The 23,246-nt window shown below is 52.4% G+C and overlaps 1 gene segment (V, D, J or C); it reads left to right on the forward strand.

The window, feature by feature from the left end:
* Positions 1-23,246, forward strand: part of LOC140418597 (Ig heavy chain C region-like) — a 57,879-nt gene that overhangs the window by 31,809 nt on the left and 2,824 nt on the right. The window contains 2 exon segments of the C gene segment in view: positions 21,979-22,278; positions 22,478-22,789. Of these exon segments, the coding sequence occupies positions 21,979-22,278; positions 22,478-22,789 (612 nt within the window).

A 23,246-nucleotide genomic window follows, 5' to 3' on the forward strand; every position in this document is an offset into this window, starting at 1 on the left:
GCCCTCACTCACACGCCCTCACTCACCCACCCTCACTCACCCACCCTCACTCACCCACCCTCACTCACACACCCTCACTCACACACCCTCACTCACACACCCTCACTCACACACCCTCACTCACACACCCTCTCACACACGCACACCCTCACTCACACACCCTCACTCACACACCCTCACACACACTCACTCACACACCCTCACAACACTCCGTCACTCACACACCCTCACTCACCCACACACCCTCACTCACATACCCACACTCACACGGCTCACTCACACACTCTCACTAATCTCACTCACTCGCCCTCACAAACACACAGTCACTCACTCACCCTCACACACATACCCTCACTCACACAGTTCTCTCACACACCCTCACTCACAGACCCTCACTCACACACCCTCACTCACACACCCTCACTCACACACCGTCACTCACACACCCACACTCACTCACACACCCTCACTCACATACCCTCACTCACACAGCTCACTCACACACTCTCACTCACACACCCTCACTCACACACTCTCACTCACACACCCTCACTCACACACCCTCACAAACAGACCAACACTCAAACACCCTCTCACACACACTCTCATAGATCTCACTGACTCACTCCCCCCCACATTCATTCGCGCTCACTCGCATAGCCTCACTCACACACCGTCACTCACACACCCTCATACACCCACACTCACTCACACACCCTCACTCACATACCCTCACTCACTCACACCCTCACAAACACACCGTCACTCACACACCCTGACTCACTCACACACCCTCACTCACACACCCTCTCACACACGCACACCCTGACTCACACACCCTCACTCACACACCCTCACTCACTCACCCTCACTCACATACCCTCACTCACACAGCCTCACTCACACAGCCTCACTCACACACCCTCACTCACTCACACACCCTCACAAACACACCGTCACTCACACACCTTGACTCACTCTCACACCCTCACTCACACACCATCTCACACACGCACACCCTCACTCACACTCACTCACATACCCTCACTCACACAGCTCACTCACACTCCCTCACTCACACACCCTCACTCACACACCCTCACTCACACACCCTCACTCGCTCACACACCATCACTCACACACCCTCACAAACACACCCTCACTCACACACCCTCACTCGCTCACACACCCTCACTCACACACCCTCAATCACACACCCTCACTCACACACCCTCACTCACACACCCACATTCACACACCCTCACTCACACGCTCTCATTCACATAGCCTCACTAACACACCCTCACTCACACACCCTCACTCACACATACACGCTCACTCACACACCCTCACTCACACACACTCACTCACACACCCTCACTCACACACCCTCACTCACACACCCTCACTCACTCAGACACCCTCACTCACACACCCTCACTCACACACCCTCATACACCCACACTCACATACACTCACTCACGTACCCTCACGCACAGACCCTCACTCACACACCCTCACACACACACCCTCACTCACACACCCTCACTCACACACCCTCACTCACACACTCTCACTCACACACTCTCACTCACACACCCTCACACACACGCCCTCACTCACCCACCCTCACTCACCCACCCTCACTCACCCACCCTCCCTCACATACCCTCACTCACCCACCCTCACTCACACACCCTCACTCACACACCCTCACTCACACACCCTCACTCACACACCCTCTCACACACGCACACCCTCACTCACACACCCTCACTCACACACCCTCACACACACTCACTCACACAGCCTCACTCACACTCCCTCACTCACTCACGCTCACTCACTCACCCTCACTCACACACTCTCACTCAGGCACCCTCACACACACACACACCATAACTCACACACCCTCACTCACTCACCCTCACTCACTCACCCTCACTCACACACCCTCACTCACACACCCTCACTCACACACACTCACTCACTCACACACACTCACTCACCCTCACTCACATACCCTCACTCACACAGCTCACTCACACACCCTGACTCACATACCCTCACTCACACATCCTCTCTCACACACCCTCACTCACACACAAACCCTCACTCACACACCCTCACTCACACACCCTCACTCACGCACCCTCACTCACGCACCCTCACTCACGCACCCTCACTCACACACTCTCACTCACACACACACCCTCACTCACACACCCTCATTCACACACCCTCACTCACACACCCTCACTCACAAACCCTCACTCACACACACACACTCACAGACCCTCACTCACACACCCTCACTCACACACCCTCACTCACACACCCTCACTCACACACCCTCACTCACACACCCTCACTCACACACCCTCACTCACACACCCTCACTCACACACCCTCACTCACACCCACCCTCACTCACACACCCTCACTCATACATCCTCACTCACACACGCTCACTCACACACCCTTTCTCACACACCCTCACTCACACACCCTCACTCACACACCCTCACTCACACACCCTCACTCACACACCCTCACTCACACACCCTCACTCATACACCCTCACTCACACACCCTCACTCACACCCTCTCGCACACACCCTCACTCACACACCCTCACTCACACAGCTCACTCACACTCCCTCTCTCACACACCCTCACTCACACACCCTCACTCACACAGCTCACTCACACACCGTCACTCACACACCCTCACACACATACCCTCACTCTCACACCCTCACTCACACACCCTCACTCACACAGCCTCACTCACACACCCTCACTCACACAGCCTCACTCACACAGCCTCACTCACACACCCTCACTCACACACCCTCACTCAAATACCCTCACTCACACACCCACACTCACACACCCTCACTCACTCACCCTCACTCACACACCCTCACTCACACACCCTCACTCACACCCTCACTCACACACCCTCACACACACACCCTCACACACACTCATCCTCACTCACACACCCTCACTCACACACCCTCACTCACACACCCTCACTCACATACCCTCACTCACACAGAGAACTCACACGCCCTCACTCACACACCCTCACTCACACACCCTCACTCACACACCCTCACTCACCCTCACTCACTCGCCCTCACTCACACACCCTCACTCACATACCCTCACTCACACAGCTCACTCACACACCCTCACTCACACACCCTCACTCACACACCCTCATTCACACACCCTCACTCACACACCCTCACTCACACACCCTCACTCACACACCCTCACTCACACACCCTCACTCACACACCCTCACTCGCACACCCTCACTCGCACACCCTCACTCACACAGCCTCACTCACACAGCCTCACTCACACACTCACACTCACACACCCTCACTCACTCACACACCATAACTCACACACCCTCACTCACAACCCTCACTCACACACTCTCAATCACATACCCTCACTCACACACCCTCACTCACACACACTCACAAACACACCGTCAGTCACACACCCTCATTCACACACCCTCACTCGCACACCCTCACTCGCACACCCTCACTCACACACCCTCACTCACACACCCTCACTCACACACACTCACAAACACAACGTCACTCACACACCCTCATTCACACACCCTCACACACACCCTCACTCACACACCCTCACTCACATGTCTCACTCACACACTCTCACTCACACACCATCACTCAGACACCCTCACTCACACACCCTCACTCACACACCTTCACTAATACACCATCACTCACACACCCTCACTCACTCACACACCCTCATTCACATACCCTCACTCACCAAGCTCACTCACACACTCTCACTCACACACCCTCACTCACACACCCTCACTCACACAACCTCACTCACCCAGCTCACTCACACACTCTCACTCACACACCCTCACTCACACAGCCTCACTCACACACCCTCTCACACACTCTCTCACACACCCTCAATCACACACCCTTACAAACAGACCGATACTCAAACACCCTCTCATACACCCAATCACACACACTCACATAGATCTCACTCACTCACCCACCCACATTCATTCGCCCTCACTCACACACCCGCACGCACACACCCTCATTCACTCACCCTCACTCACTCTCACTCACACACTCTCATTCACATACCCTCCCTCACACAGCTCACTCACACACTCTCACTCACACACCTTCACTCACACACCCTCACCCACACACCCTCACTCACACGCCCTCACTCACACACACCCTCATACACCCTCCCTCACACAGCTCACTCACACACTCTCACTCACACACACCCTCCCTCACACAGCTCACTCACACACTCTCACTCACACACCTTCAATCACACACCCTCACTCACACACCCTCACTCACACACCCACACTCACACACCCTCACACGCACACCCTCACTCACACACCCTCACTCACACACCCTCACTCACACATGCTCACTCACACACCCTCACTCACACATGCTCACTCACACACCCTCACTCACACACCCTCACTCACTCAGCCTCACTCACCCTCACTCACACACCCTCTCACACACACTCGCATAGATCTCACTCACTCACCCACCCACATTCATTCGCCCTCACTCACACACCCTCACTCACACACCCTCACTCACACACCCTCACTCACTCACCCTCACTCACACACCCTCACTCACTCACCCTCACTCACACACCCTCTCACACACCCTCTCACACACCCTCACTCACACACCCTCACAAACAGACCGACACTCAAACACCCTCTCAAACACCCTCTCACACACACTCACATAGATCTCACTCACTCACCCACCCACATTCATTCGCCCTCACTCACACACCCGCACTCACACACCCTCACTCACACACCCTCACTCACACACCCTCACTCACAGACCCTCACTCACACACCTTCTCACACACGCACTCTCTCACTCACTCACCCTCACTCACTCACCCTCACTCACTTACCCTTACTCACATACCCTCACTCACACACCTTCTCACACACGCACTCCCTCACTCACACACCCTCACTTACACACCCTCACTCACATACCGTCACTCACACATCCTCACTCACACACACTCACTCACACACCCTCAATCACATACCCTCACTCACACACCCTCACTCACACACCCTCACTCACACACCCTCACTCACACACCCCCACTCACACACCCTCACTCACACACCCTCACTCACACACTCTCCCTCACAGGCCCTCACTCACACTCTCTCACTCACACATCCTCATTCACACACCCTCACTCATACACCCTCACTCACCCACCCACATTCATTCGCCCTCACTCACACACCCTCATTCACACACCCTCACTCATACACCCTCACTCACCCACCCACATTCATTCGCCCTCACTCACACAACCTCACTCACACACCCTCACTCACACACCCTCACTCACAGACCCTCACTCACATACCCTCACTCACACACCCTCACTCACACACCCTCACTCACATACCCTCACTCACACACCCTCACTCACGGACCCTCACTGACATATCCTCACTCACACACCCTCACTCACACACCCTCACTCCCACACCCTCACTCACATACCCTCACTCACACACTCTCACTCACACACTCTCACTCACTCACCCTCACTCACATAACCTCACTCACACAGCTAACTCACACTCTCCCTCACTCACACACACTCACTCACACAGCCTCACTCACACTCCCTCACTCACTCACCCTCACTCACACAACCTCACTCACACACACCCACTCTCATAGATCTCACTCACACACCCTCACTCACTCACCCACACTCACACACCCTCTCTCACACCCTCACTCACACACCCTCACTCACACACCCTCACTCACACCCTCACTCACACACCCTCACTCACTCACACACCCTCACTCACACACCCTCACTCACACACCCTAATCCACACACCCTCACTCACACACCCTCATTCACACACCCTCACTCACACACCCTCACTCACACACCCTCACTCACACACCCTCATTCACACACCCTCACTCACACACCCTCACTCACACACCCTCACTCACACACCCTCACACACACACCCTCACACACACACCCTCACTCACACACCCTCACTCACACACCCTCACTCACACACCCTCTCACACACACCCTCTCACACACACCCTCTCACACACACCCTCACTCACACACCCTCACTCACACACCCTCACTCACACACCCTCACTCATACACCCTCACTCACACAGACTCACTCACACAGACTCACTCACTCACCCTCACTCACACACCCTCACTCACTCACCCTCACTCACACACCCTCACTCACACACCCTCACTCACACAACCTCACTCACACACCCTCACTCACTCACCCTCACTCATACACCCTCACTCACAAACCCTCACTCACATACCCTCACTCACACACCCTCACCCACATAGTCTCACTCACTCACATACCCTCAATCACACACCCTCACTCACACACCCTCACTCACACACCCTCACTCACTCCCCTTGCTTACACACCCTCACTCACTCACACACTCTCACTCACACACTCTCACTCACATATCCTCACTCACACACCCTCACTCACACACCTTCACGCACACACCCTCACTCACACACCCTCACTCAAACACCCTCACTCACACACCCTCACTCACCCTCACTCACACACCCTCACTCACACACCCTCACTCACACACCCTCAGTCACTCACCCTCACTCACACACCCTCACTCACACACCCTCACTCACACACCCTCACTCACACACCATCACTCACACACCCTCACTCACACACCCTCACTCACTCACCCTCACTCACACACCCTCACTCACACACCCTCACTCACACACCCTCACTCACACACCCTCACTCACACAACCTCACTCACACACCCTCACTCACACACCCTCACTCACACACCTTCACTCACACACCCTCACTCACACACCCTCTCACACACACTCTCACTCACATACCCTCACTCACACACCCTCACTCACACACCTTCACTCACACACCCTCACTCACACACCCTCTCACACACACTCTCACTCACATACCCTCACTCACACACCCTCACCCACATAGTCTCACTCACTCACATACCCTCACTCACACACCCTCACTCACACACCCTCACTCACTCACCCTCACTCACACACCCTCACTCACACACCCTCACTCACACACCCTCACTCACACACCCTCACTCACACAACCTCACTCACACACCCTCACTCACACACCCTCACTCACACACCTTCACTCACACACCCTCACTCACACACCCTCTCACACACACTCTCACTCACATACCCTCACTCACACACCCTCACCCACATAGTCTCACTCACTCACATACCCTCACTCACACACCCTCACTCACACACCCTCACTCACTCACCCTCACCCACACACCCTCACTCACTCACCCACATAACCTCACTCACACACCCTCACTCTCACACCCTCACTCACACACCCTCACCCAAATCCCTCACTCACTCACCCTCACTCACATAACCTCACTCACACACCCTCTCACACACCCTCACTCACACACCCTCACACACACACCCTCACTCACACACCCTCACTCACATACACCCTCACTCACACACCCTCACTCACACACCCTCACTCACACACCCTCACTCACACACCCTCACTCACACACCCTCTCACACACCCTCCCTCACACACCCTCACAAACAGACCGACACTCAAACACCCTCTCACACACCCCCTCACACACACTCACATAGATCTCACTCATTCACCCACCCACATTCATTCGCCCTCACTCACACAGCCTCACTCACACAGCCTCACTCACACACCCTCACTCACACACCCTGACTTACTCACCCTCACTCACACACCCTCACTCACACACCCTCACTCACACACCCTCACAAACAGGCCGACACTCAAACACCCTCACTCACTCACACACCCTCTCACACACCCTCACTCACACACCCTCTCACACACCCTCTCACATAACCCTCACCCACACACCCTCACTCACACACCCTCACTCACACACCCTCACGCACACACCCTCACTCACACACCCTCACTCACTCACCCTCACTCACATACCCTCTCTCACACAACCTCTCACACACCCTCACTCTCACACCCTCCCTCACACACCCTCACTCACACCCTCACTCACACACCCTCACTCACACACCCTCACGCACACACCCTCACTCACACACCCTCACTCACTCACCCTCACTCACATACCCTCACTTCACAACCTCTCACACACCCTCACTCACACACCCTCACTCACACACCCTCACTCACACACCCTCACTCACACACCCTCACCCACACACCCTCACTCACTCACCCTCACTCATACACCCTCACTCTCACACCCTCACTCACACACCCTCACTCACATAAACTCACTCACACACCCTCACTCACACACCCTTACTCACACAACCTCAGTCACTCACCCTCACTCACACACCCTCACCCACACACCCTCACTCACTCACCCTCACTCTCATAACCTCACTCACACACCCTCACTCACACACCCTCACTCACACACCCTCACTCACACACCCTCACCCACACACCCTCACTCACTCACCCTCACTCACATAACCTCACTCACACACCCTCACTCTCACACCCTCACTCACACACCCTCACCCACATCCCTCACTCACTCACCCTCACTCACATAACCTCACTCACACACCCTCTCACACACCCTCACTCACACACCCTCACACACACACCCTCACTCACACACCCTCACTCACATACACCCTCACTCACACACGCTCACTCACACACCCTCACTCACACTCCCTCCCTCACACACCCTCACAAACAGACCGACACTCAAACACCCTCTCACACACCCTCTCACACACACTCACATAGATCTCACTCATTCACCCACCCACATTCATTCGCCCTCACTCACACAGCCTCACTCACACACCCTCACTCACACACCCTCACTCACTCACCCTCACTCACACACCCTCACTCACACACCCTCACTCACACACCCTCACTCACATACCCTCACTCACATACCCTCACTCACATACCCTCACTCACATTCCCTCACTCACTCACCCTCACTCACACACCCTCGCTCACTCACCCTCACTCACATACCCTCTCTCACACACCCTCACTCACACAGCTCACTCACACACCCTCACTCACACACCCTCAATCACACACCCTCACTCACACACCCTCACTCACTCACACACCCTCACTCACACACTCTCACTCACACACCCTCACTCACACACACTCACTCACACAGCTCACTCACACACCCTCACTCACACACCCTCACTCACACACCCTCACTCACACACCCCCACTCACACACCCTCACTCACACACCCTCACTCACACACCCTCACTCACTCACACACACTCACACACCCTCACTCACACACCCTCACTCACACACCCTCACTCACACACCCTCACTCACACACCCTCACTCACACACCCTCACTCACACACCCTCACTCACTCACCCTCACTCACTCACCCACACTCACACACACCCTCACTCACACAGCTCACTCACACACCCTCACTCACACACCCTCACTCACACACCCTCACTCACACACCCTCACTCACACACCCTCACTCACACACCCTCACTCACACACCCTCACTCACACACCCTCACTCACACACCCTCACTCGCTCACCCACACTCACTCTCCTACCCTCACTCAGTTACTGACTCACCCACACTCACTCTCCTACCCTCACTCAGTTAATCACTCACCCGCACTCACTCTCCTACCCTCACTCAGTTACTCACTCACCCACACTCACTCTCCTACCCTCACTCAGTTACTGACTCACCCACACTCACTCTCCTACCCTCACTCAGTTAATCACTCACCCACACTCATTCTCCTACCCTCACTCAGTTACTCACTCAACCACACTCACTCTCCTACCCTCACTCAGTTACTCACTCACCCGCACTCACTCTCCTCCCCTCACGCAGTTACTCACTCACCCACACTAACTCTCCTACCATCACTCAGTTACTCACTCAACCGCACTCACTCTCCTACCCTCACTCAGTTACTCATTCACCCACACTCACTCTCCTACCCTCACTCAGTTACTCACTGACCTGCACTCACTCTCCTACCCTCATTTAGTTACTTACTCACACGCACTCATTCTCCCACCCTCACTCAGTTCCTCACTCACCCACACTCACTCTCCTACCCTCACTCAGTTACTCACTCACCCGCTCTCACTCTCCTACCCTCACTCAGTTACTCACTCACCCGCACTCACTCTACTACCCTCACTCAGTTACTCACTCCCCTGCACTCACTCTCCTACCCTCACTCAGTTACTCATCCGCACTCACTCTCCTACCCTCACTCAGTTACTCACTCCCCTGCACTCACTCTCCTACCCTCACTGAGTTACTCACACGCACTCACTCTACTACCCTCACTCAGTTACTCACTCACCCGCACTCACTCTCCTACCCTCACTCAGTTACTCATCCGCACTCACTCTCCTACCCTCACTCAGTTACTCACTCACCCGCACTCGCTCTCCTACCCTCACTCAGTTACTCACTCACCCGCACTCACTCTCCTACCCTCACTCAGTTACTCACTCACCTGCACTCACTCTCCTACCCTCACTCAGTTACTCACTCACCCGCACTCACTCTCCTACCCTCACTCAGTTACTCACTCACCCGCACTCACTCTTCTACCCTCACTCAGTTATTCACTCACCCGCACTCACTCTCCGACCCTCACTCAGTTACTGACTCACTCGCACACACTCTCCTACCCTCACTCAGTTACTCACTCACCCGCATTTACTCTCCTACCCTCACTCAATTACTCACTCACCCGCACTCACTCTCCTACCCTCACTCAGTTACTGACTCACCCACACTCACTCTCCTACCCTCACTCAGTTAATCACTCACCCGCACTCACTCTCCTACCCTCACTCAGTTACTCACTCACCCACACTCACTCTCCTACCCTCACTCAGTTACTGACTCACCCACACTCACTCTCCTACCCTCACTCAGTTAATCACTCACCCGCACTCACTCTCCTACCCTCACTCAGTTACTCACTCACTCACCCTCACTCACACACCCTCACTCACACACACTCACTCACATACCCTCACTCACACACCCTCACTCACACTCCCTCACTCACACTCCCTCACTCACGCACCCTCACTCACGCACCCTCACTCACGCACCCTCACTCACGCACCCTCACTCACGCACCCTCACTCACACACCCTCACTCACACACCCTCACACACACACCCTCTCTCACACACCCTCACTCACACAGCTCACTCACACACCCTCACTCACACACCCTCACTCACACACCCTCACTCACACACCCTCAATCACACACCCTCACTCACACACCCTCACTCACACACACTCACTCACACAGCTCACTCACACACCCTCACTCACACACCCTCACTCACACACCCTCACGCACACACCCCCACTCACACACCCTCACTCACACACCCTCACTCACACACCCTCACTCACTCACACACACTCACACACCCTCACTCACACACCCTCACTCACACACCCTCACTCACACACCCTCACTCACACACCCTCACTCACACACCCTCACTCACCCTCACTCACTCACCCTCACTCACACACACCCTCACTCACACAGCTCACTCACACACCCTCACTCACACACCCTCACTCACACACCCTCACTCACACACCCTCACTCACACACCCTCACTCACACACCCTCACTCACACACCCTCACTCACACACCCTCACTCACACACCCTCACTTGCTCACCCACACTCACTCTCCTACCCTCACTCAGTTACTCACTCACCCACACTCACTCTCCTACCCTCACTCAGTTACTGACTCACCCACACTCACTCTCCTACCCTCACTCAGTTAATCACTCACCCGCACTCACTCTCCTACCCTCACTCAGTTACTCACTCACCCACACTCACTCTCCTACCCTCACTCAGTTACTGACTCACCCACACTCACTCTCCTACCCTCACTCAGTTAATCACTCACCCGCACTCACTCTCCTACCCTCACTCAGTTACTCACTCAACCACACTCACTCTCCTACCCTCACTCAGTTACTCACTCACCCGCACTCACTCTCCTCCCCTCACTCAGTTACTCACTCACCCACACTAACTCTCCTACCATCACTCAGTTACTCACTCAACCGCACTCACTCTCCTACCCTCACTCAGTTACTCATTCACCCACACTCACTCTCCTACCCTCACTCAGTTACTCACTGACCTGCACTCACTCTCCTACCCTCATTTAGTTACTTACTCACACGCACTCATTCTCCCACCCTCACTCAGTTCCTCACTCACCCACACTCACTCTCCTACCCTCACTCAGTTACTCACTCACCCGCTCTCACTCTCCTACCCTCACTCAGTTACTCACTCACCCGCACTCACTCTACTACCCTCACTCAGTTACTCACTCCCCTGCACTCACTCTCCTACCCTCACTCAGTTACTCATCCGCACTCACTCTCCTACCCTCACTCAGTTACTCACTCCCCTGCACTCACTCTCCTACCCTCACTCAGTTACTCATCCGCACTCACTCTCCTACCCTCACTCAGTTACTCACTCACCCGCACTCACTCTCCTACCCTCACTGAGTTACTCACACGCACTCACTCTACTACCCTCACTCAGTTACTCACTCACCCGCACTCACTCTCCTACCCTCACTCAGTTACTCATCCGCACTCACTCTCCTACCCTCACTCAGTTACTCACTCACCCGCACTCGCTCTCCTACCCTCACTCAGTTACTCACTCACCCGCACTCACTCTCCTACCCTCACTCAGTTACTCACTCACCCGCACTCACTCTCCTACCCTCACTCAGTTACTCACTCACCCGCACTCACTCTCCTACCCTCACTCAGTTACTCACTCACCCGCACTCACTCTTCTACCCTCACTCAGTTACTCACTCACCCGCACTCACTCTCCGACCCTCACTCAGTTACTGACTCACTCGCACACACTCTCCTACCCTCACTCAGTTACTCACTCACCCGCATTTACTCTCCTACCCTCACTCAATTACTCACTCACCCGCACTCACTCTCCTACCCTCACTCACTTACTCACTCACCCTCACTCACTCTCCTACCCTCACTCAGTTACTCACTCACCCACACTCACTCTCCTAGCCTCACTCAGTTACTCACTCACCCACACTCACTCTCATACCCTCATTCAGTTACTCACTCACCCACATTCACTCTCCTACCCTCACTCAGTTACTCACCTACCCGCACTCACTCTCCTACCCTCACTCAGTTACTCACTCACCCACACTCACTCTCCTACCCTCACTCAGTTACGCACTCACCCGCACTCACCCTCCTACCCTCACTCAGTTGCTCACTCACCCACACTCACGCTCCTACCCTCACTCAGTTACTCACTCACCCACACTCACTCTCCTCCCCTCACTCAGTTCCTCACTCAACCGCACTCACTCTCCTACCCACACTCAGTTACTCACTCACCCACACTCACTCTCCTACCGTCACTCAGTTACTCACCCACACTCACTCTCCTACCCTCACTCAGTTGCTCACTCACCCACACTCACTCTCCTACCCTCACTCAGTTACTCACTCACCCACACTCACTCTCCTACCCTCACTCAGTTACTCACTCACCCACACTCACTCTCCTATCGTCACTCAGTTACTCACTCACCCACACTCACTCTCCTACCCTCACTCAGTTACTCACTCGCCCACACTCACTCTCCTACCCTCACTCAGTTACTCACTCACCCGCACTCACTCTCCTATCCTCACTCAGTTACTCACTCACCCACACTCACTCTCCTACCCTCACTCAGTTACTCACTCACCCGCACTCACTCTCCTATCCTCACTCAGTTACTCACTCACCCTCCTATCGTCACTCAGTTACTCACTCACCCGCACTCACTCTCCTACCCTCACTCAGTTACTCACTCACCCACACTCACTTTCCTACCCTCACTCAGTTACTCACTCATCCACACTCACTCTCCTATCGTCACTCAGTTACTCACTCACCCACACTCACTCTCCTACCCTCACTCAGTTACTCACTCACCCGCACTCACTCTCCTACCCTCACTCAGTTACTCACTCACCCACACTCACTTTCCTACCCTCACTCAGTTACTCACTCATCCACACTGACTCTCCTACCCTCACTCAGTTACTCACTCACCCACACTCACTTTCCTACCCTCACTCAGTTACTCACTCATCCACACTCACTCTCCTATCGTCACTCAGTTACTCACTCACCCGCACTCACTCTCCTACCCTCACTCAGTTACTGACTCACCCACACTCACTCTCCTACCCTCACTCAGTTACTCACTCATCCACTCTCACTCTCCTACCCTCACTCAGTTACTCACTCACCCGCACTCACTCTCCTAGCCTCACTCAGTTACTCATCCGCACTCACTCTCCTACCCTCACTCAGTTACTCACTCACCCACACTCACTTTCCTACCCTCACTCAGTTACTCACTCATCCACACTCACTCTCCTATCGTCACTCAGTTACTCACTCACCCACACTCACTCTCCTACCCTCACTCAGTTACTCACTCACCCGCACTCACTCTCCTAGCCTCACTCAGTTACTCACTCACCCACACTGACTCTCCTACCCTCACTCAGTTACTCACTCACCCACACTCACTTTCCTACCCTCACTCAGTTACTCACTCATCCACACTCACTCTCCTATCGTCACTCAGTTACTCACTCACCCACACTCACTCTCCTACCCTCACTCAGTTACTCACTCACCCGCACTCACTCTCCTACCCTCACTCAGTTACTCACTCACCCACACTCACTCTCCTATCGTCACTCAGTTACTCACTCATCCACACTCACTCTCCTACCCTCACTCAGTTACTCACTCACCCACACTCACTTTCCTACCCTCACTCAGTTACTCACTCATCCACACTCACTCTCCTATCGTCACTCAGTTACTCACTCACCCGCACTCACTCTCCTACCCTCACTCAGTTACTGACTCACCCACACTCACTCTCCTACCCTCACTCAGTTACTCACTCATCCACACTCACTCTCCTATCGTCACTCAGTTACGCACTCACCCACACTCACTCTCCTACCCTCACTCAGTTAATCACTCACCCACACTCACTCTCCTACCCTCACTCAGTTACTCACTCACCCACACTCACTCTCCTACCCTCACTCAGTTACTCACTCATCCACTCTCACTCTCCTACCCTCACTCAGTTACTCACTCACCCGCACTCACTCTCCTAGCCTCACTCAGTTACTCACTCACCCACACTGACTCTCCTACCCTCACTCAGTTACTCACTCACCCACACTCACTTTCCTACCCTCACTCAGTTACTCACTCATCCACACTCACTCTCCTATCGTCACTCAGTTACTCACTCACCCACACTCACTCTCCTACCCTCACTCAGTTACTCACTCACCCGCACTCACTCTCCTAGCCTCACTCAGTTACTCACTCACCCACACTGACTCTCCTACCCTCACTCAGTTACTCACTCACCCACACTCACTTTCCTACCCTCACTCAGTTACTCACTCATCCACACTCACTCTCCTATCGTCACTCAGTTACTCACTCACCCACACTCACTCTCCTACCCTCACTCAGTTACTCACTCACCCACACTCACTCTCCTATCGTCACTCAGTTACTCACTCACCCGCACTCACTCTCCTACCCTCACTCAGTTACTGACTCACCCACACTCACTCTCCTACCCTCACTCAGTTACTCACTCACCCGCACTCACTCTCCTACCCTCACTCAGTTACTGACTCACCCACACTCACTCTCCTACCCTCACTCAGTTACTCACTCATCCACTCTCAATCACGGTCAGGTTTCGGTAAGTGAGTGTCTGCAACGAGAGAGGAAGAGAGAATTGGAGCGTGGCGCCCCAATGTGGCTCCATGACACGGGAGTGGCGGGAGCCGCTGGAAAACGCTGGATCTGGGAGAAAGACCAACGAGGCAGTGAAAAGGCAGAGTTGGGGCGAAGCACAAAGATCCGGGGGAAACGGTAGAGATGCAGTGGAACGCACAGAAAGCCGTACAGAAGAACAGCGAGTTGGAAGAAAGGGGAGAGAGCAAGGAATGTGCAGCGAGCCTTGGAAGGTGCAGAAAACCGGGGGAAGTGCAGAGAGCCAATGGAAGCCGTAGATATCCGGACGAAAGTCCGTGGAGTGGACAATAAGTGATAAGAATCGGGTTGAGGGGCAGAGTGATGGCGAAAAGTGCAAAGAGCTCGCAGAAAGCGCCAGGAACAGGGAAAAACCTCAAGGAACCGGGAAAAGTGCAGAGCACGTGAACACAGAGAGCCGGAGGAAAGCGCAGAGTCGAGGAAAAGCGCAGAGATGCGAAGGAAAACAAAACAAACCATGAAAAATGGCATAAATCTGACAGAAAGCGAAGGGACCAGGAGAATGGTGCAGAGACCAGCGGGAACCGCAGAGAGATGGGGAACGCACAGGGAGCGCGGGGCGGGGGGATTACAGACAGTCCGGTCTCAGTGACAGGCGGAATGTGGAGTTAACACCACAATCAGCACAGCCAGGAGCTTATTGAATGGGGGAGAAGAGTCGACGGGCCGAATGGCCGCCTCCTGCTGTTAATGTGCATGATCCTAAAATTAGTGAAAGTTATTATTACTCAAATTTACAGTTTTATTGAAATTACGTGAGTGTGCATTCCGAAGGCAATTTTGAAGCAAAGCTTTGGGCGTGGTTGGCAGTGAGGTGGAGAGAGGAGGGGGCATCAGGCAGCTTCAAAACAGGGAATTTCCCAAACTGCAATGATAGAAATAAAGAGACAATTTCTTTATAATCCCTATTATTGTCACAAGTTGGCTTACATTAACGCTGCAATAAAGTTACTGAGAAAACCCCCCAGTCGCCAAATTCTGGCGCCCGTTCGGGTACACTGAGAACTCAGAATGTCCAATCCAGCTTCCCAGCACATCTTTGGACTGTGGGAGGAAACCGGAGCACACAGAGGAAACCCACGCAGACACGGGCAGCACGTGCTGTCTCCGCACAGGCAGTGACCCAGCTGGGAATTGAAGCTGGGATCCAGGCGCTGTGAAGCAACAGTGCCAACACTGTGCCAACCATCACGAAGTGCTGTTAACTGTGAAATACACAGCTCAGTTAGCTGGATTGTGATGTACACAGCTCAGTGAGCTGGATTGTGATGTACACAGCTCAGATAGCTGTATTGTGACGTACACAGCTCAGTGAGCTGGATTGTGACATCGACAGCTCAGATAGCTGTATTGTGACGTACACAGCTCAGTGAGCTGGATTGTGATGTACACAGCTCAGATAGCTGTATTGTGACGTACACAGCTCAGTGAGCTGGATTGTGATGTACACAGCTCAGATAGCTGTATTGTGACGTACACAGCTCAGTTAGCTGGATTGTGACATCGACAGCTCAGATAGCTGTATTGTGACGTACACAGCTCAGTGAGCTGGATTGTGATGTACACAGCTCAGATAGCTGTATTGTGACGTACACAGCTCAGTTAGCTGGATTGTGACATCGACAGCTCAGATAGCTGGATTGTGACGTACACAGCTCAGTTAGCTGGATTGTGACATCGACAGCTCAGATAGCTGGATTGTGACGTACACAGCTCAGTTAGCTGGATTGTGACGTACACAGCTCAGATAGCTGCATTGTGATGTACACAGCTCAGTTAGCTGGATTGTGACGTCCACAGCTCAGTTAGCTGGATTGTGATGTACTCAGCTCAGTTAGCTGGATTGTGACGTACACTGCTCAGTTAGCTGGATTGTGATGTACACAGCTCAGTTAGCTGGATTGTGACATCGACAGCTCAGATACCTGGATTGTGACGTACACAGCTCAGTTAGCTGGATTGTGACATCGACAGCTCAGATAGCTGGATTGTGACGTACACAGCTCAGTTAGCTGGATTGTGACGTACACAGCTCAGTTAGCTGGATTGTGACGTACACAGCTCAGTGAGCTGGATTGTGACGTACACAGCTCAGATAGCTGCATTGTGATGTACACAGCTCAGTTAGCTGGATTGTGACGTACACAGCTCAGTTAGCTGGATTGTGACGTACACAGCTCAGTTAGCTGGATTGTGACGTACACAGCTCAGTGAGCTGGATTGTGACGTACACAGCTCAGTGAGCTGGATTGTGACGTACACAGCTCAGTTAGCTGGATTGTGACGTACACAGCTCAGTTAGCTGGAGTGTGACGTACACAGCTCAGCTAGCTGGATTGTGCCGTACAGAGCTCAGTTAGCTGGATTGTGACGTACACAGCTCAGTGAGCTGGATTGTGACGTACACAGCTCAGTGAGCTGGATTGTGACGTACACAGCTCAGTTAGCTGGATTGTGACATCGACAGCTCAGATAGCTGGATTGTGACGTACACAGCTCAGCTAGCTGGATTGTGCCGTACACAGCTCAGATAGCTGCATTGTGATGTACACAGCTCAGTTAGCTGGATTGTGACGTACACAGCTCAGTTAGCTGGATTGTGACGTACACAGCTGAGATAGCTGCATTGTGATGTGCACAGCTCAGTTAGCTGGATTGTGACGTACACAGCTCAGTTAGCTGGATTGTGACGTACACAGCTCAGTTAGCTGGATTGTGACGTACACAGCTCAGTTAGCTGGATTGTGACGTACACAGCTCAGTGAGCTGGATTGGGACGTTCACAGCTCAGTTAGCTGGATTGTGACGTACACAGCTCAGTTAGCTGGATTGTGACATCGACAGCTCAGATAGCTGGATTGTGACGTACACAGCACAGTTAGCTGGATTGTGACATCGACAGCTCAGATAGCTGGATTGTGACGTACACAGCTCAGTTAGCTGGATTGTGACGTACACAGCTCAGATAGCTGCATTGTGATGTACACAGCTCAGTTAGCTGGATTGTGACGTTCACAGCTCAGTTAGCTGGATTGTGATGTACACAGCTCAGTTATCTGGATTGTGACGTACACAGCTCAGTTAGCTGGATTGTGATGTACACAGCTCAGTTAGCTGGATTGTGACATCGACAGCTCAGATAGCTGGTTGTGACGTACACAGCTCAGTGAGCTGGATTGTGACGTACACAGCTCAGTTAGCTGCATTGTGATGTACACAGCTCAGTTAGCTGGATTGTGACGTACACAGCTCAGTTAGCTGGATTGTGACGTACACAGCTCAGTTAGCTGGATTGTGACGTACACAGCTCAGTGAGCTGGATTGTGACGTTCACAGCTCAGTTAGCTGGATTGTGACGTACACAGCTCAGTTAGCTGGATTGTGACATCGACAGCTCAGATAGCTGGATTGTGACGTACACAGCTCAGTTAGCTGGATTGTGACATCGACAGCTCAGATAGCTGGATTGTGACGTACACAGCTCAGTTAGCTGGATTGTGACGTACACAGCTCAGATAGCTGCATTGTGATGTACACAGCTCAGTTAGCTGGATTGTGACGTCCACAGCTCAGTTAGCTGGATTGTGATGTACACAGCTCAGTTAGCTGGATTGTGACGTACACAGCTCAGTTAGCTGGATTGTGATGTACACAGCTCAGTTAGCTGGATTGTGACATCGACAGCTCAGATACCTGGATTGTGACGTACACAGCTCAGTTAGCTGGATTGTGACATCGACAGCTCAGATAGCTGGATTGTGACGTACACAGCTCAGTTAGCTGGATTGTGACGTACACAGCTCAGTTAGCTGGATTGTGACGTACACAGCTCAGTGAGCTGGATTGTGACGTACACAGCTCAGATAGCTGCATTGTGATGTACACAGCTCAGTTAGCTGGATTGTGACGTACACAGCTCAGTTAGCTGGATTGTGACGTACACAGCTCAGTTAGCTGGATTGTGACGTACACAGCTCAGTGAGCTGGATTGTGACGTACACAGCTCAGATAGCTGCATTGTGATGTACACAGCTCAGTTAGCTGGATTGTGACGTACACAGCTCAGTTAGCTGGATTGTGACGTACACAGCTGAGATAGCTGCATTGTGATGTACACAGCTCAGTTAGCTGGATTGTGACGTACACAGCTCAGTTAGCTGGATTGTGACGTACACAGCTCAGTTAGCTGGATTGTGACGTACACAGCTCAGTTAGCTGGATTGTGACGTACACAGCTCAGTGAGCTGGATTGGGACGTTCACAGCTCAGTTAGCTGGATTGTGACGTACACAGCTCAGTTAGCTGGATTGTGACATCGACAGCTCAGATAGCTGGATTGTGACGTACACAGCTCAGTTAGCTGGATTGTGACATCGACAGCTCAGATAGCTGGAGTGTGACGTACACAGCTCAGTTAGCTGGATTGTGACGTACACAGCTCAGATAGCTGCATTGTGATGTACACAGCTCAGTTAGCTGGATTGTGACGTTCACAGCTCAGTTAGCTGGATTGTGATGTACACAGCTCAGTTAGCTGGATTGTGACGTACACAGCTCAGTTAGCTGGATTGTGATGTACACAGCTCAGTTAGCTGGATTGTGACATCGACAGCTCAGATAGCTGGATTGTGACGTACACAGCTCAGTGAGCTGGATTGTGACGTACACAGCTCAGTTAGCTGCATTGTGATGTACACAGCTCAGTTAGCTGGATTGTGACGTACACAGCTCAGTTAGCTGGATTGTGACGTACACAGCTCAGTTAGCTGGATTGTGACGTACACAGCTCAGTGAGCTGGATTGTGACGTTCACAGCTCAGTTAGCTGGATTGTGACGTACACAGCTCAGATAGCTGCATTGTGATGTACACAGCTCAGTTAGCTGGATTGTGACGTACACAGCTCAGTTAGCTGGATTGTGACGTACACAGCTCAGTTAGCTGGATTGTGACGTCCACAGCTCAGTTAGCTGGATTGTGACGTACACAGCTCAGTTAGCTGGATTGTGACGTACACAGCTCAGTGAGCTGGATTGTGACGTTCACAGCTCAGTTAGCTGGAGTGTGTCGTACACAGCTCAGTTAGCTGGATTGTGACGTACACAGCTCAGTTAGCTGGATTGCGACGTCGACAGCTCAGATAGCTGGATTGTGACGTACACAGCTCAGTTAGCTGGATTGTGACGTACACAGCTCAGATAGCTGCATTGTGATGTACACAGCTCAGTTAGCTGGATTGTGCCGTCCACAGCTCAGTTAGCTGTATTGTGACGTACACAGCTCAGTTAGCTGTATTGTGACGTACACAGCTCAGTTAGCTGGATGGCTGGTTTGTGATGAAGAGCGATCCTAACAGCGTGGGTTCAATTGCTGTACCGGCTGAGGTTATTCATAAAGACCCCCATTCTCAACCTTGCCCCTCGCCTGAGGTGTGGTGACCCTCAGGTTAAATCACCACCAGTCAGCTCTCAGAAGGAAAGGACAGTCTCCGGGACTATGACGACATTTCTATTTTATTTTACATGGTGGCTGAAATAATGGGGGAAACTCTCTGCTCCTCTCCTTCAATCCAATGACAGTTACATCATTCAGGCGGCATCAAATGTTATTTTTTGTCTGTGTTAGAAACGGAGAAAGGGATGCGAGTTTCTAATGAGGGGGCAAAGAGATGGTGATTCTCAAATCATAGAACTAATAGACGCTGAAATATGGATGTAACAGTTAATGAGAAAATGTTAGGATAAATGTATCGTCACATTTTGATGTGCTTGGTAACTTATAGATCACAAATAACAGAGTCTAACTTGTTGAACGGGCCATTCTCTCCCAGCAACACCGTCTCCGCCCACTCTCTACAGCCTGGTCTCCTCCTGTCAGCAACACAACAGCGACAACTCCGTGACCTTCGGCTGTTTGGCGATGGACTACTCCCCAGAAATCACCAGCCTTACCTGGAAGAAAGATGGGCAGCTGATCACCACTGGAGTTAAGAAATACCCGTCAGTAAGAAACAAGAAGGGAACCTACACCCTGAGCAGCCAGTTAACCATCAACGAATCAGAGGGAGCATGCAGCAACATCAGCTGTGAGGTTCGACACAGCGGCTCAGACAAGAGCATTGGAATGAAATGTAAGTGTTGTGGAATCTGTGAGAAACAGACGCTTTGATTGCTTTATTTACATCTTTGGTCATCACACATTTCTGGTTCTCTGCATAGTTCTGATTCCTGCGAGAAATAGTGACCACAGAGAAACTGTTCAAATATAATTAGTCATGTTATTCGTTACAACATCTTCTTCAAGAAATGTCTAACTTGTGTTTCTTGAAGGCCCTCCACCTGTCAACACACCAAATGTTCTCCTCACCGTGAGTTGCAATGAAGAAATCTCAAGCAAGAAATTTGCAACCATGGTCTGTTCAATCAACGATTTCCAGCCAAAGTCAATGACGGTGAAGTGGCTGAAGAATGGACAACCCATGGGTTCAGGATTTATCACCTCGCCCCCCTGTGAAGTGAACGGGAACTTCTCGGCGAGCAGTCGGCTGATAGTCTCCGCTGGGGAATGGTTCAGCAAAGCGGTCTATACCTGCCAGGTCACTCATCAAGGAGTCGCCCAAAGTCAAAACATCACCGCGTCTGGTAAGAGACACAAACAGAGGAAACAATAAATCTGCACTCTGAAGTTAATCCAAATCAGGAATTTATTGAAGTTAGTACAAAGCACAGAACAACTTCTAATTTACTGCCATGTAGTTTGTGTTTCATTCTGATGTAAGAGCTGCATGAGGGTTGCTTATCATTCACGATTTTATGAATATAGAAATAAATGTATCCCTATAATTTGAAGTCATTTAGTGAGTGAGGTGAATGAATGAAATGAAAATCTCTTATTGTCACAAGTAGGCTTCAAATGAAGTTACTGTGAAAGGCCCCTAGTCGCCACATTCCGGCGCCTGTTCGGGGAGGCTGGTATGGGAATTGGACCCGCGCTGGTGGCCTGCCTTGGTCTGCTCTAAAAGCCAGCGATTTAGCCCTGTGCTAAACCAGCCCCTGGTGGACTTGATACCAGCTTTATCCTGAGACAGCTGATTATATT

Source organism: Scyliorhinus torazame, chromosome 5 (genome assembly GCF_047496885.1).
Source record: "Scyliorhinus torazame isolate Kashiwa2021f chromosome 5, sScyTor2.1, whole genome shotgun sequence".
Taxonomy (NCBI): domain Eukaryota; kingdom Metazoa; phylum Chordata; class Chondrichthyes; order Carcharhiniformes; family Scyliorhinidae; genus Scyliorhinus; species Scyliorhinus torazame.